Source organism: Chaetomium tenue, assembly GCF_020726465.1.
Source record: "Chaetomium tenue strain MPI-SDFR-AT-0079 chromosome Unknown F5144scaffold_3, whole genome shotgun sequence".
NCBI classification, from domain to species: Eukaryota; Fungi; Ascomycota; class Sordariomycetes; order Sordariales; family Chaetomiaceae; genus Chaetomium; species Chaetomium tenue.
Window position 1 is genome coordinate 2,359,803 of NW_027117331.1, and position 14,238 is coordinate 2,374,040.

At 57.4% G+C, this 14,238-nt stretch overlaps 4 protein-coding genes across 4 annotated transcripts; 2 read left to right on the top strand and 2 right to left on the bottom strand.

Annotated features, from left to right (window-relative positions):
* Positions 1–375: 375 nt before the first annotated feature.
* F5144DRAFT_628562 (Dolichyl pyrophosphate Glc1Man9GlcNAc2 alpha-1,3-glucosyltransferase) lies at positions 376–2,250 on the top strand. The gene is made up of 3 exons (XM_066792341.1): positions 376–566; positions 637–909; positions 978–2,250. Exons 1-3 carry the CDS (start codon positions 490–492, stop codon positions 2,131–2,133), a joined length of 1,506 nt encoding a protein of 501 aa, XP_066644816.1. The 5' UTR covers positions 376–489; the 3' UTR covers positions 2,134–2,250.
* Positions 2,251–3,697: 1,447 nt separating this feature from the next.
* On the top strand, positions 3,698–8,280 carry F5144DRAFT_509024 (uncharacterized protein). Its single transcript, XM_066786512.1, has 7 exons — positions 3,698–4,172; positions 4,233–4,298; positions 4,375–4,433; positions 4,510–4,528; positions 4,613–4,678; positions 4,755–6,481; positions 6,534–8,280. Exons 1-7 carry the CDS (start codon positions 4,170–4,172, stop codon positions 7,780–7,782), a joined length of 3,189 nt encoding a protein of 1,062 aa, XP_066644817.1. The 5' UTR covers positions 3,698–4,169; the 3' UTR covers positions 7,783–8,280.
* A 91-nt stretch (positions 8,281–8,371) lies between these two features.
* F5144DRAFT_546624 (uncharacterized protein) lies at positions 8,372–10,792 on the bottom strand (the record flags this gene model as incomplete). Its single annotated transcript, XM_066787419.1, has 4 exons — positions 8,372–9,089; positions 9,255–9,940; positions 10,119–10,385; positions 10,673–10,792. The coding sequence occupies 4 exons, from the start codon at positions 10,790–10,792 to the stop codon at positions 8,372–8,374; spliced, it is 1,791 nt and encodes a 596-aa protein (XP_066644818.1).
* A 1,068-nt stretch (positions 10,793–11,860) lies between these two features.
* Positions 11,861–13,826, bottom strand: F5144DRAFT_591656 (major facilitator superfamily domain-containing protein; the record flags this gene model as incomplete). The annotated part of the gene is made up of 5 exons (XM_066790295.1): positions 11,861–12,715; positions 13,048–13,051; position 13,087; positions 13,121–13,303; positions 13,388–13,826. 5 exons carry the CDS (start codon positions 13,824–13,826, stop codon positions 11,861–11,863), a joined length of 1,482 nt encoding a protein of 493 aa, XP_066644819.1.
* Between the last annotated feature and the right edge of the window lie 412 nt (positions 13,827–14,238).

Below are 14,238 nucleotides of genomic sequence, written 5' to 3' on the forward strand. Positions count from 1 at the left end.
AGCCTAGCGGGGCCAAAATGATGGTCAGGGGGGAAATTGACAAACTACCAAACGAGTGGTAGCTAGTGCACACGATGATAAAGAATTTACATAACTTCCAACAGATGTAAGAATTGCGGCCTGGCGTGTCTGAGACACAGCTCCTGAGATGTGAGCGCCGCTCAGGCAGGTCCGAAGTGAACAGCTGTGCATTAACACTGGAGAGAGGGGCTTGGTGCGGCGGAAGCTGTTGCTCCAACTGGAACCTGGAACAACAGGGGTCTGTCTCTTGGTCTCCACAGCGGGGGTTGAGTGTGGCTGAATACAGTGGCGAATGCATCTTGGATGGCTGGGGTGTCATCTTTCTCCAAATCCCCAGCTGTGCGTAGGGCTCCACTAAAACTTTGAGCTGTCTCAATTGGAGAGCGACAGGAGACGAGACGGATTCATGCGACGCTGAGGCCAGCCGACGAGTCTCATAGTTCAGTCCATGGCAGCCCGTATGCCGCCATGTCCGAGATTTATCCTTCACTCGCGCAATGCGCGATTGTAGCTGGGGCATTGAAGATTCTACTCTTCCCGGCCTAGTGAGTCCAACCCGCCCAGGTTCCCTTTGGTCCCTTTCCTCCGATTCTCCGCTGACACTGGCATCCGCAGCAAATCTACCGATTTCGAAGTCCACCGCAACTGGCTCGCCATCACCAACAGCCTCCCCCTGTGGGAATGGTACTACGAAAAGGCGTCAGAATGGACGCTCGACTACCCGCCCTTCTTCGCTTACTTCGAATGGGTCATGTCGCAGGTCGCGAAGCTGGTTGACCCGGCGATGCTCAAAGTGTACAACCTCGAGTACGATAGCTGGCAGACGGTATACTTCCAGAGATTTACCGTCATAATTAGCGAGTTGCTTTTGGTTTGGGCCTTGCAGATGTAGGTGGTCCGGCTGGCTGTCGCGGTAATATCGAGGGTGTGACCTCAGGCTGACAAACAACAAACAGGTTCATAGATTCGTCCCATGGAGCATCCAAACGAGCCGCGCAGGCAGCCGCCATATCCATTCTACTCTCGCCGGGCCTCTTCATCATTGACCACATCCACTTCCAGTACAACGGCGCCATGTACGGCATCCTCATCGCGTCCCTGGTGCTGGCCCGCAAGAAATCGACGCTGCTCTGGAGCGGCCTTTTGTTCGCTGCGCTATTGTGCATGAAGCACATTTACCTCTACCTGGCGCCGGCTTACTTCGTCTTCCTTCTCAGGGCCTACTGCCTCTCGCCCAAGTCGGTCTTCCGGATCCAGTTCCTCAACTGCGTGAAGTTGGGCGCCGGCATTGGAGCCATTCTTGGCACGGCTTTCGGACCATTTGCGCTCAAGGGGCAAATCCCCCAAATCTTCAGCCGGCTGTTCCCCTTTTCGCGTGGCCTCTGCCATGCCTACTGGGCGCCGAATGTGTGGGCTATGTATTCGTTTGTCGACCGGGTGCTGATCATCCTCGCGCCTCGGCTTGGCCTGTCGGTAAAGGAGGGCGCATTGCAGAGTGTCACACGCGGCCTGGTCGGGGACACATCCTTTGCTGTCCTCCCCGATGTCACGCCGCGGGTGTGCTTCGCCTTGACGCTCATATTCCAGGCAATCCCGCTGCTTAAGCTCTTCGCCCAACCGACGTGGGACAACTTCATTGGGGCTGTCACCCTCTGCGGCTATGCTTCGTTCCTGTTTGGCTGGCACGTGCACGAGAAGGCCATTCTCCTGGTCATCATCCCCTTCAGCCTCATCGCTCTGAAAGACCGACGATATCTGGGCGCATTTCGGCCGCTGGCCGTGTCGGGCCACGTTTCCCTATTCCCGCTGCTGTTCACGCCGGCAGAATTCCCTCTCAAGACGGTCTACACGGTATTTTGGCTCATTCTTTTCTTGATGGCCTTCGACCGCTTGGCGCCTGCATCGAGCCGGGCTCGGTTTTTCCTCTTTGATCGCTTCAGCACGCTCTACATCACCATCAGCATCCCATTGATTGTCTACTGCTCGCTGGGGCATGGGATTGTATTTGGCAAGAGCTATGAGTTTCTGCCCCTGATGTTTACCAGCTCATACTCAGCGATAGGGGTCGTCGGGAGCTGGGTAGGCTTCATGGTTGTGTATTTCACGTCATAAAATAGATAGTTATAGGATAGACCAACATGCAGAGCCTAAATTTTCATCACTTGATGATGCGAACTCACATTGAGGGCATAACGATATCTGCACACTCGCGTCGAGTCAGGCCCGGCCGTTATTTTCTTTTCGTCTCGTCTCGTCTCTGGCGAAGACGACGACACCCCTGTCATTCGACATGTCAGAGTTTTGATTGGCTGAGCTTGCTCGAGATCCACAAACTTCCGCGACCACCATTTCGAAGAGTGGGGAAAGTACCTGCGAGGAAGCAAGGACGGAAGCGGTCAGGGTACCCTCGCGAGCCTCGACAAACTCTTCGAAGAAAAAGCAGCAAGAATGGCTCCAGGAGGCCTGCTATTGAGCACCACACTTTTCTTTTTGGTTGATGAGGGCGGAGTTGACGTACCACGGCTGTCTATCGATGCAAACTTGAATTGCAGGTACCAAAATCTATCTGCAAGGCTGGATCTGTGCTGCACGTCAAACCGCTCAGCCTTGTCTTGGACCCACCGTCTCCCGAAGTGGCGCTTGATCCAAAACAAAACCCAACAATCCACACGCTTGGGCACGAGGCAAAGATGATCGTGCTGCGTCATATGCCGTCGTCAAAAGTTGTAGATTGTAAGTATGAGCAGCGCCTCCATCGCCATCATTCCCCATGTCACGGGGAAATAAATATATTCAATAAAACATAAAAAAGAGTGCGTAGGTACCTTGAAACGCAGTTAACTTACACGGGATTTCCCGGTACTTCCAGGTTTGACTAGATCATCGGCATCTGTCCAGCTTGTGCTGCTGGCAAGAGTAAAATCCCACACATCTTCTGCAGCAGCCGATATCAAAATTGTTGATGTAGGGGACATTGCAAATCCAATCCGTTGGTCGGTGTCGGCCGGTTTCGAGGTGCTGGTGGGTTTAGTGAGCCGCGGTCCTGCTAGCGCGGTACCTGCCTGTGCATGGGCAATCCGATCGATGCATCAAGGGGCGCACGTCCCAATGTCAACAACACCAGCATGGAATTGAGATACAATGAGGTTGCCGTCGAGAGACGCCATGCCAGATGGCGATGCGGCGGCCCAAAGCACAAAGCCTGCATGCGAGGAGTCCATGTCAAGCATAGCCGAAGCCCAATGACGGAGGCGAAAGCCGTGGTTGACGGTAGCCCTCGGAGGGGTCCTCCTGTCCGGGGCTCGCGGACCCCTACCCTTGAAAAATAAAATTTGCCCTGGGCTCTTTCAGCCATAAATAATTGAAAAATAAACCAATTTATATGCTTCAAGCGGCTGCTAGTAGCCCTCGTCAGGACGAACAAGACGAGTACAAAAACGTGGGTAAAGCGTGCATGTCGGGCGGGTTGGCTGCAGGAAGATGTTGCCCAGGGTGGTCGGGGTGTGGACGAGGAGGAGCCATTTTGGGTCGGAGCTGGAGCGATCCCCGTACCCTGTCTGGCGGGTCCGGGATGCCAGCACGCTGGACCACCTGCAACCAAGCCCACGCCCGTGCTTCCCCATATTTCCCCGTTCCCTCCCATTGTTGAACTTTTTCCTCCTCCCACTCCCGCACCACCCTCGCTTCCTCTAGTTCAACCTCACCTTCCTGCGTGCAGCCCTCGGCCACACCCACACGCGGCCACAACTCGAGCTACTTAGACGAAGAACATCGCATCTACTTACACGCACTTCTTTTACACGGGTCTCAGCCGCGGCCATCCGAAGATCATCAGCCTTGCATGCTCACCGCGAGCTACCAGTTCTCTCCTAGGCGGCCACCAAACCCTGACCCTCTCCACCCAATCTGCCACGGATCGCGACGGGTGGCCACAACACGGGCCCTGGGACACCACAACGCGTCTCAACCGCCCACATCACCCGCCTTTCACGGCAATATTCACCCCAACCGATCCGAACTGACTTAATTCTTTCAACGAGGCTGAATATCAGCCTTGCATCACTTTTGAGGTCCTCCAAGACCTCCACTCTCCCCCCTCTCTTCCTCCCGTCTTCTCCCATTCTTCTACCAGACGACAACCACCAGCCATGGTACGCGGCAACCTCCTCGCGACTTCCGAGGCCCCCATATCGCTGACCCCACGCCCCCAGGTATTGTTTAAACGTAAGCCGGTGCAGTTCTTGCCCGTGCCCGAAATTGACGATGAAAACCAAGAGGTGCGCACCCTTGATATCCCACCCCAACTGGTGGCCAATTAACCACAGCTGGATTCTAACTATCTCTGTGGTATAGGTCTGGCATATCTCCCAGACCGGCGAGGTCTTTCTCACATACGAAGACTACCTAAATCGGTATGTAATGCCCCCTGCTTGTTCCCGGTCTTGGTTTGGCGTTGCGCGTATTGGGTGGTTACTGACAATTTACTAGGTTGGATTTCTATGGCCAAGTAAGCTAGATCGCCCAAGTCCCAGCACGGCATGGGCATGCTATGGGCACGCCATGGGCACGAACGACTGACACACAAACTTAGAAACGCTTCATCTGCACCATTAGCGGCCACTCAGGCCTGACTTTTTTCGACGCGCTAGAGAGCGAGGTACGCACGCCACGCACAATACCCTTTTCCCTCTTTGTTTTATGTGGGCACCACTGACAAGACGGACCACCACTAGCTTGCGGGTGCCGCTGAAGTCGACCAGGCATTCCCCGAGGCTCTCAAGGGGCCCATCCTCCGACGCGTCCAATTCCAGACGGTATCCCGCATCGATACGCTTGTCGACCAAGTGTACGATGAATTCAAGAGCGACTACTACCCCGGCGAGGCCGTGACCGTCCACATCTTGGGCGGCGAGAGGTTACAAGGCGTAGTGAGAGACAAGACACGTTTCGGGGCCAAGGTGTTCCCTGACGGCAAACTCTTACCACCCTTCTCGCGCTACTTCGTCAGCCTGGATGAGCGACCGGATGAGGAGGCCGTGGTAGACGACGCGCACATCTATCGCGACCGCAAAGTATTCACCAAGGCCGTTCTGCGCTCGTTCATCAAAAAGACGGTGACAAGAGAGGCTTGGAACGGAGCCCCATGGCTGGTCAAGCATGACGTGGCCGAGAAGTATCACATCGATACCCGGATCCCGCCGCATCTGCGCTACGACAACAAGCTCCTCGAACGGAAACAGATGCAACTCCAGAAGAAGGCTTCTCAGTTCGACCAGCAGATGGTATCCCCAGGTCCCGTAAGCCCGACCGGCTTCAGGTTACCTGAGCTCAAGCCTGCGCCCAAGAGCCACAAATCGAAGGCGCAACAGGCTCTCCAAGCCCGTGATCATGCAGTTAAGGGGAAGCATAGCACGTTTGGAGGCCACGAGCCCGGCTCGTTCGTGCATTTACCACTCCCCGGGAACCCCTTTCAGTTCCCCATGTCCTTCCGCGGTCAAGGGCCAACACCCGCCCCTAAGCCGCGCGAACCCACGCCCCCCCCACCACCTCCGAAGTACCCGATTGAGGATTTGCAGGTCGAGCCCCGCCGTATCGTCCGGCCACAGCTCAAGTACATGTGCCGCGACACGCCGGTCGACGTCGCGCCCGAAGCAAAGTCGCCGCTCAGCGACAAAATCCTAATGAAGTCAATAGGGCCGCTCCTCGAGACGTGGGACACGTTGAATGTCTACTGTGAGATTTTCAAGCTCGACTCGTTTACCTTTGACGACTTTGTCGAAACTATGTTGGTCGCCTCGACGGAGACGCCAGTGCAATTGTTCGACGAGATCCACTGCGCAGTGCTTAAAATTCTAGTCACTTCCGAGGCCGAAGGTGGCAAGGTCCAGATTCAACTGCCGGAGCTAGAAGAGGAGGAAGAGGAGGATGAAGAGGAGGAACAGGACGAGAGCACCGCACCCACACCCGAACCAGAGCCCCAGCCTTCAGGTCGCGCGACTAGGAGAAGCTTGGCGAAGGCGGAGGCAGACAGGCTCGCGGCAGAGGCAGCGGCTGCAGAGAAGGAGATGCAGGAAGCCGAAAACGCGCCCAAGCACTTGGCCGAGGAGTTGGTCCGGGACTACGATTGGATCAAGCACCTGACGAAACGCGATTTCAAGGAGGGTGGTTGGGAAATGATTATGGTCGGGCTACTGCATCAACTTTCTCAGAGCGAGCGGCTCAACGCGAGCTGCGAGGAGCTTCTGGAGCAGCTAGTCCCGACCGACATCGAGCCCAGCCAGGAGACGGTACGCGAGAAGTATTCTGCTCTCGACGTGAACTATCGCGTTCAGGCGCTGCAGATCATCTGCATGCTCACATCCGAGACGAGGGCCATCCGTGGCTACATGGAGGACTGCAGCGAAACAATGACGGCGTACAGGAAGGAGAAGATTGAGTGGCAACGAAAGAGGAAACAATTGTAAGCCGAGTCACCCCTGACGCTTTGAAACCCGATACTGACCCTCTCCTAGGATTGAGGATCTCAAGGGTCTCAACGACCAACGCAAGATTCTCCTGCCTGATAACCTGCCCCCGAGTCCGCCCCTGGAACCGGTCAAGACCAACGGGGATGTCAAAATGTCGGATGTCGAGGATCTACCCGCCAACACCTCGGATGAGGTTCCGGACTCGGACGACGAGGGTCCGGCAAGGAAATTACGCCGTGCTAATGACCGCGCGGCGGAGCGCAAGCGCAAAGCCGAGAAGGAACAGGAACGCAAAGAGAAGGCCGAGGCCGCCGCCAAGGTACCGAAGCAGTCGAAGCAGTTCCAACGGGTGCTCAAAGACATCCAGAAGAAGGAAGACGAGATTGCCGAGTGCGAACGCGAGATCGCCGTGATCGATAACGACCTGCGCGAAGCCGACTGCCCGCGCACTCGTGTGCTAGGCAAGGACCGCTTCTGGAACCGGTACTACTGGTTCGAGCGCAACGGCATGCCGTACGGGGGACTCCCGGACAGCTCCACGGCATCGGCGGGCTACGCCAACGGGTGCGTCTGGGTGCAGGGCCCGGACGAGCTGGAGCGCGAAGGCTACATCGACATGCTCCCCGAGTACCAGGACGAGTACAAGGCCAAGTTCGACATGACGGTGCCGGAGCGCAAGAAGCTCGAGGAGGGCGCTACCAGTGTGTTCAACGCCTGCCAGTGGGGGTACTACTCCAACCCAGAGGACATAGATGCGCTCCTCGGCTGGCTCGACCCGCGCGGGTTCAACGAACTGAAGCTGCGCAAGGAGCTGGTGAACTACCGCGACAAGATCGCGAAGAACATGGAGAACCGCAAGGCATATCTCGACAAGGCAGAGGAGGCGAAAGAAAAGGAAAAGGAGAACGACAAGGAAAAGACCTCCACCGAAGAAGCCGACGACGGCGAATCCACACCCGCGCCTGCCAGCGTCACGGTCACCACTGGCAAAAACAAGCGCATGAGCACCCGCGGCCGCGGCGTCACCACCATCTCGGCGCCACGCCTACCGTCCGCAGAGCCGGAGCAGGAACCCACGCCAGCGGCCACCCCGACAACGTACCGCTGCATGGACTGGGAAAACACCATGGCGCTCGAAGAGATCGGGCATCTGCACAGCATGGAACCGCCGCCGGCCAGGGCGCGCAAGATGACGAAAAAGAAGGAGGCCGCCATCGCTGCCACGGCGAAGGGAGCCGCTGCGGCTTCGGCGGACGCGGAGGTTATGGTTACCAGGGGGAAGAGGAAGCGGTAGAGCGCTTGCTTGACGCCCGCTTTTTTGTCGCTTTGAGTGTTGGTTTTGGGCGGAGTGGAGTTGGTTGTGCTGTGGGGGGGGGGGCAATGTTGGTTGTATGTTTTGAACTTTTGTTTTGGAGTGGACGGTTAGGTGCATGCCGTACCGTGCCGTTCCGGTAGAAATGCTTCTCCAGCATGTAACATACTACATACCTTCTGGTGTTGGTTGTTTTGGGTTCTGCTGGGTTGGGTTCGGTGGGCGGAGGCTGGGCTGCTTGTTGGGAGTATGGTTAGACTTGGTACATTGGCATCTTGCATCGCATTGCATTGCATTGCATTCGTTGTATTCGAGGAGAGGCTTGCTGCTGTTGTTGCTTTGTTTTGCTTTGGGTTCTGTTGCGTTGCAGTTGTGCTTCCCTTCCCTAGGTACTACCTACCTACTCGCCTGGTTGTTGGTTTTATGGCGCCCAGTAGGCAGGTTATGGCTTAGCTAGGCAATAAAAGGGGGGTTCCGCTGTACTCAGGGTGTCAAGATCAAAAGTGCAGGCCGTGATGAACTTGAATAACTGATAAGTTGAATGGTGATTATTGCCTTCATGTCATGCTCGCTAAATAAACTCGCCCTGCCGCCGCAAACACACCTCCAGACCTCGACTCCGTAGCTCACGCCCTATTGCCTCCCCCATTACTTCTACCCGCTTCTTACACCACCAATATCTGTCGTCGGGCAACAAGGCCCCCGTAACACGGTAGATGTGAAACAACAGAACCAGCATCCGAGAGTCCCCGCTCGATATCATGGACAACAGTGGGCCGAAGCACATCATGGGGAAAGTCGTCACATACCGCACCAGGTCACTGCTCCTCACATCCGTTTGACAGTGACCGCCGCCCCCATAACCCCCTATTTGGGACCCCGGACTCCCGCGGTTCCCACCGTCCATCACAAACGCCAAAGCAATCGAAACCCTCGTCGCCAGCCTCTTATACGCCGTCCTGACCAGGGCTTCGTCATAGGCCCCGCCGTTTTGGAGATACGTCTCTCCCTCCTTTTGGCTCTGCCACAGCGTCATGATCCTGTACGGCGACGCGTCCTCGGGGGTGAGGCTAGTGTTGCGCAGGCCGCCCAGGTAGCTCGTCGGGTTGCTGCTGATGCTGCCCATGCCGGTCCCGTCAAAACCGGCCATGCTATCGCTCGCGGTCGGCGTGGACGGGAACGAAGGGAACGGGTTGATCCCGGGCGGCGTCATCCCGGGCGTCGGACTCCCAGCAGAGCAATGCGACGACGGCTCCGGCGAGGCGAACACCCCGGCGGCAGCACACCCCCTCCCAATTCCACTCCCATTCCCAACCCCATTCACACCACCACTCCCACAACCACTCCCACCACACCACCCCCCACCACCATACCCACACCCCCCATTCCCACCCGCACCCACACTCCCACTCCACCCACCACCACCACCATCCCTCCCCAAAACCCCCCTATACCTCCTCCCATCATAAACCTCCATAAACGCCCTCAACCACCGCCGCCAGTTCAGCCCGCGCGCCTCCACCGCATCCTCCAGCGCCACACACGGCTGTAAGAGCCCGGCGCGGGTGAAGGCGGACTGGGCGGACTGGAAGAGCGGCCAGGCCATGAAGAAGATTTGGCGGACGCCGGTGGAGAGGAAATACAGGCGGTCGAGGGAGAGGTCGAGCGGTTTTCGGGTTTGTTGAGAGGGGGAGGTGAGGGGGGTGTGGAAGGGGGGTTGGGATTGGGTGAGGGAGTGGGTGAGGGGAAGGGTGGTGATTGCTGGGGGGTTGGGCTGTGGGTGGTGCTGGTTGGACAACTGGGGGAGCTGATACTGCTGTTGCTGTTGGTACAGGGCCGGATCCACGGCCACATCCTCCTCCTCCTCCTCCTGGGGATGTGGCTGCTGCGACTGCTGTTGGCCGTCCATGAAGCTGAGGTCGCACCACATGAGGTACTGGATGAGGTTGGCGGTGCCCAGCAGGGCGTCGCAGTTGGCCGGCGTGATGGGCTCGGACAGGGACCCGCGGTAGTCGTGCAGCGCCTTGTCCAGCAGCGCGTACTTGGCCCGGTGGTACCGCGCGTGCGCCCCGTGCAGGTAGTCGAGGTGGGCCGCTGCGAAGGCGAGCATCGCGTTCAAGAGGTACGTGTGTTGTTGGGACTGTGGGGGGCAAGGGGGGTCATGTCGGTCAGCTTTTTGTGTAACCATAATCATGCACAGCTAGCTAGGTACGGGGTACATGTGTCCCAGGCTTGCGGCTTTGATATGTGCATATTGATTCCCAATCGGGACTTAGAAAAGGTAGGGGGTGGCTCCAGCAGAAGGAGTATGTACATACCTGGAAGGCGAGCGGTAGCATCCTCGGCCACACTTCCTGGAACGGCAGCGTGGGGATGCTGTAGCGCTCAAAATGATGCAGCAGTTCCATGTGCAGCAGATTGATGGGCCGGCATTCGGGCTCGGAGAGCGGACACCAGGCCAGCTCGGGGGGCGGAGAGGCCAACGGCGGCGTGTCTCGAGACCCCCGGCTGGGCGATACCGGGTTAAGGCGGACGCATGTCTCCTTTCGCTTGACGCAGTTCCTGCACGGATCTCCCTCGTCACACTGTAGGAGCCGGTGGCTGTCAGTATAGTGACAAATTACATATCGGCACGCCCTTCCGTCGCGGGAGGAACAGAAGGGGTGGCGAAGTAAGACGGACCGTACCTTGACTTTGCGCCGTTTGCATCTTATACATCCCAGCCTTGATTTCTGATCACCCCGGCCCCCTTGAAGTTAGCGTGTCTGTTTTGATACCCTCTCCCTGGCGAAACCCGTCTTGTTCCCCCACAGGGCGGACCCGATCCAGTACCAATACTAGCCCTACTAGCCCCCCGCGTGGATGAACATACCCGATGTGGCCTCTTCTTGCGTGTCTCCTGCGGTCCCACGACCTTGAGAACAGGCCCTCCGTGCTCGTGATTGGCGACAAGGAAGGTGTTTGTGAATGTGGTGATCCGCCCGGAAGCCATGACGACAAGTCGGCTCAGCTGGCCAGGGGCGTGTGTCGAAAGGTAGCTCAGGGGTATGGTTAAGCTGAATAGGAGACCGGATATGATGCCGGAAGTGTTGTGTGACACGAACAACTCGGCAACCAACACAACAAGGGGAACAAACACACAGAATAAAGTTGGAGAGATGTCCGAATTAGGAAAACGATGAAGCAATAGCACAACACTTGCACAACAACTACACACCGAAAGTCGAAATCAACAGAGCAAATGCGAATCTCGCATCTCTTAAAGCATGCAGTTCCACCTCACATCGGCGATCAAAAATTTAGAGTCAGGCAGAAAGAAACACGAGATGTGGCAATGACCTCAGCAACAACTCTCTCTTCCTCCCCTGCCCGGCATGACATGAAGCCCGACGTTTCAAAACGCGAGAAGGCGACGGCAGATCCAGAGCGTTACAGGTAGTAGAGCGGAGGGAGGGACATGGAAGTTCCTTAGGTGAGGGCGCGGAATATCGGACGGCCGAGCACCGTGGGGATGGAAAAGGACGAATATTTGGGCCGTTGTAGAGAGAAACAGTGTATTGGGAAAGCTCGCATTCCCAAAAGGGGATGCGGATCGGAAACATGCCGGCTTGGCCATGTGCTCTGAGTCCGCTCCAATGCATGAGCGGGAGGAGCCCAAGGGCGATTGGCGTGTCTAGACCTACGCTTATTCAGCCACCCACTGCTGCACCACTTTGCGGGGAAGGGTTGACACGATTGCTTGCAGTAAACGGGAGGGATCGCCGAGCAGGCAGACATTCTCTGTCACTTAATAAAGCGTGGCATCGGAACTATCTCCGGCGGTGTCGGGGAAGACCCTTTTCCTACTTTGTACTTCGCATAGAAGAGCGATCTGAACGAAAACGAAACGAAGCACGTCACTGGAAGATGAAAAAAGAAACGGCACTGGGAGATGAAAAAAGAAACACCACTGAGAGATGAAAAAAAAAGAAAACGGATATACGATTTCAATACCTAAAAAAAGGAAACTCAAGAGAGGAAAATAGAACATGCCAACGATCACGGAAATCCCCCCTTTTTTCTACTTTCGGTTCTCCTTCACCTCCTCCCCATCTCCAACCACAGTCCCTTCATCTTCGCTCAACACCGCCGGGCTCTCATTCACCGGCGCCACCACCTGCTGCTGCCCCTGCTGCCCTCGCTCTTGTTGCTCGTTCGCAGCCTGCATCATCTTCTGCAGCACGGCGGCCGCCTCAGCCGCATAGCGACACCTACTCCTAATACGCGCACCATACTTCCAAAACAGCCACGGAAACGGCATGCACGCGAGCGCCAGGAACGCCGGCACCGTACTCGCCCAGTGGATGCCCAAATCCTGATACATATACGTCGTAAACAACGGAAAGGCCGCCCCAAACAGCGACCGCAGCACCGAGTTCGCCGCCAGCACCGACGCCGCAAACACCGTATAGCTATCAATCATGTAGGTCAACAAGCTCAAAAATACGCTCACCAGCCCCGCCGCAAAGAACGCCGACGCCGTGATGGGCACCACCCAATGCACCTCAGGTCCGTTCGTCCACGCAAACCAAAACAGCCCCACCGGCAGCAGCACCGACCCGATAATCGCCGGCGGGAGGCGCGCCTCGGGCGGTGCCAACCCCCCCGGCGAGGCGGCGGCCACGCGGCCGTAGCGGCGGTTGTCGAACATGGAGTAGGCGACGGCGAAGAGCATGCCGACGGCGACGCCGATGAAGGCCAGGCCGCCGACGCCCGCGCTCCAGCCGCGGTTGAGCTGGAAGACGATGGGGAAGGCCGCGAAGAGGAGGTACAGCGTGCCGTAAACGATCGCGAGGTAGATGGCGGTGAGGAAGACGATGGGTTCGGTGAAGAGGAGCACCCAGGGGCGGAGGAGGGTCGTGCGGATTTGTTGGGCCTTGGTGGTGTTGCGGAGGGTGAGGTCCATCTTAGAGAGGTAGGCGTGGCCGGTGAGTTGGGAGAGCTTGGCTGCGCGCCGCCGGAGGAGGACGGGCGCGTAGGTTTCCGGCACGTAGAGCGAGCAGGCGATCCAGAGGATGCCCGTGAAGATGGCCATCAGGCCTTCGATCCAGCGCCAGCCTTCGGCTTCGCCCTGGGGGTGGGTGTGTTAGTTCTGGTGGGGGGTGGTTTCGTGGGGAGTAACGGGGGAACTCACGAGGAAGCCGCCGGCAATGGGGCCGATGGTGGGGCCTAGGAAAGGGGCCATGGCGAAGACGCTTGTGGCTAGACCACGCTCTGAGAAAGGGGGGCTTGTCAGTACCACAACACACTGTGTGCTTGTGGGCGACAAGCGGCAACATACCCTTGGCATTGAACATATCTGCGATGACACCGCCCGAGTTTGTCAGGGGCGATGCGCCGAACGCGCCGGCGAAGAAGCGCAGGATGATGAGGGTGTGGATGTTTTGAGCACCCGCGGCGCCGGCACTGAAGGCGGCCAACCCAAAGTAAGTGAAGAAGAAAACAATCTGCCTCCCGTGAAACTCTGTTCGTCATCACATCTTTGTCAGCATCATTCCCCCAAACACACCATCCCTCCCCCCTTCTATCAAGTCACGGAACACCATACCGCTAAGAGGCGCCCACAGCAACGGCCCGATGGCAAACCCAAGCACAAACAACGAGACGCCCAAGATAGCCACGATAGTCGACACGTGAAAGTACCGGATGATCTCGTAGACGCCGCCCGAGTAGGCGGTGCTCACAAAGGCCACGGCCAGGGTGGCCAGGGCCTGGAGCAGGGTGATGGTCCACTTCTTGGTCCGCGAGTACTGCATCGGGTTGCTGCCGTCCTGGATGAGGAAGTCGACGACGTAGGGCGACTCGGGCGTGCCATGGCCCGGGTAGGCGTGGTTCAGGACCGCATCGGTGACGCCGTCCGGGTGGCAGACCAGGAACCAGTGTGACGGGTTGTTGCGGCCTTGTTGGGACTCGACGTCCGGGCTGTTGGAGGTGAGGACCGGTTCTTTGGCCGTGAAGGAGGAGGACGATGATTCGGGGTCCGCCATCATGCTGATCGGCACGTCGGTTTCCTGGGCGGTAGCCGTGTTACCTGGTACCTAGGTATTCAGGGGTCGGCGATCTGATATCTTGCACTAGGGCTGATAAGAGTGAGTAGTAGCGACCTTGGAGACGTTCAACCACACTTTATACGGACGGTTACAATGGGCTTGGTCTGCCATGAAGGCGAATCCGAGTGAAAACCGATCATTGTGATTAGTAGCCCTAGCAAACTCGAATTCCGTTCCCGATCTGACGGGTACGCGAGGCACGGGGCTCCACCGAGGCCAACACTTGTATGGTGTATACGCAGATGTAATCACACAATGCCCCAGCGGCGTGGGTTGAGCCTAGAAGGTCAAGAGGTGACTGAGTGACTAGCTTAACCGTGGTATTGGGCTCATCCAAGGGGAACAAACG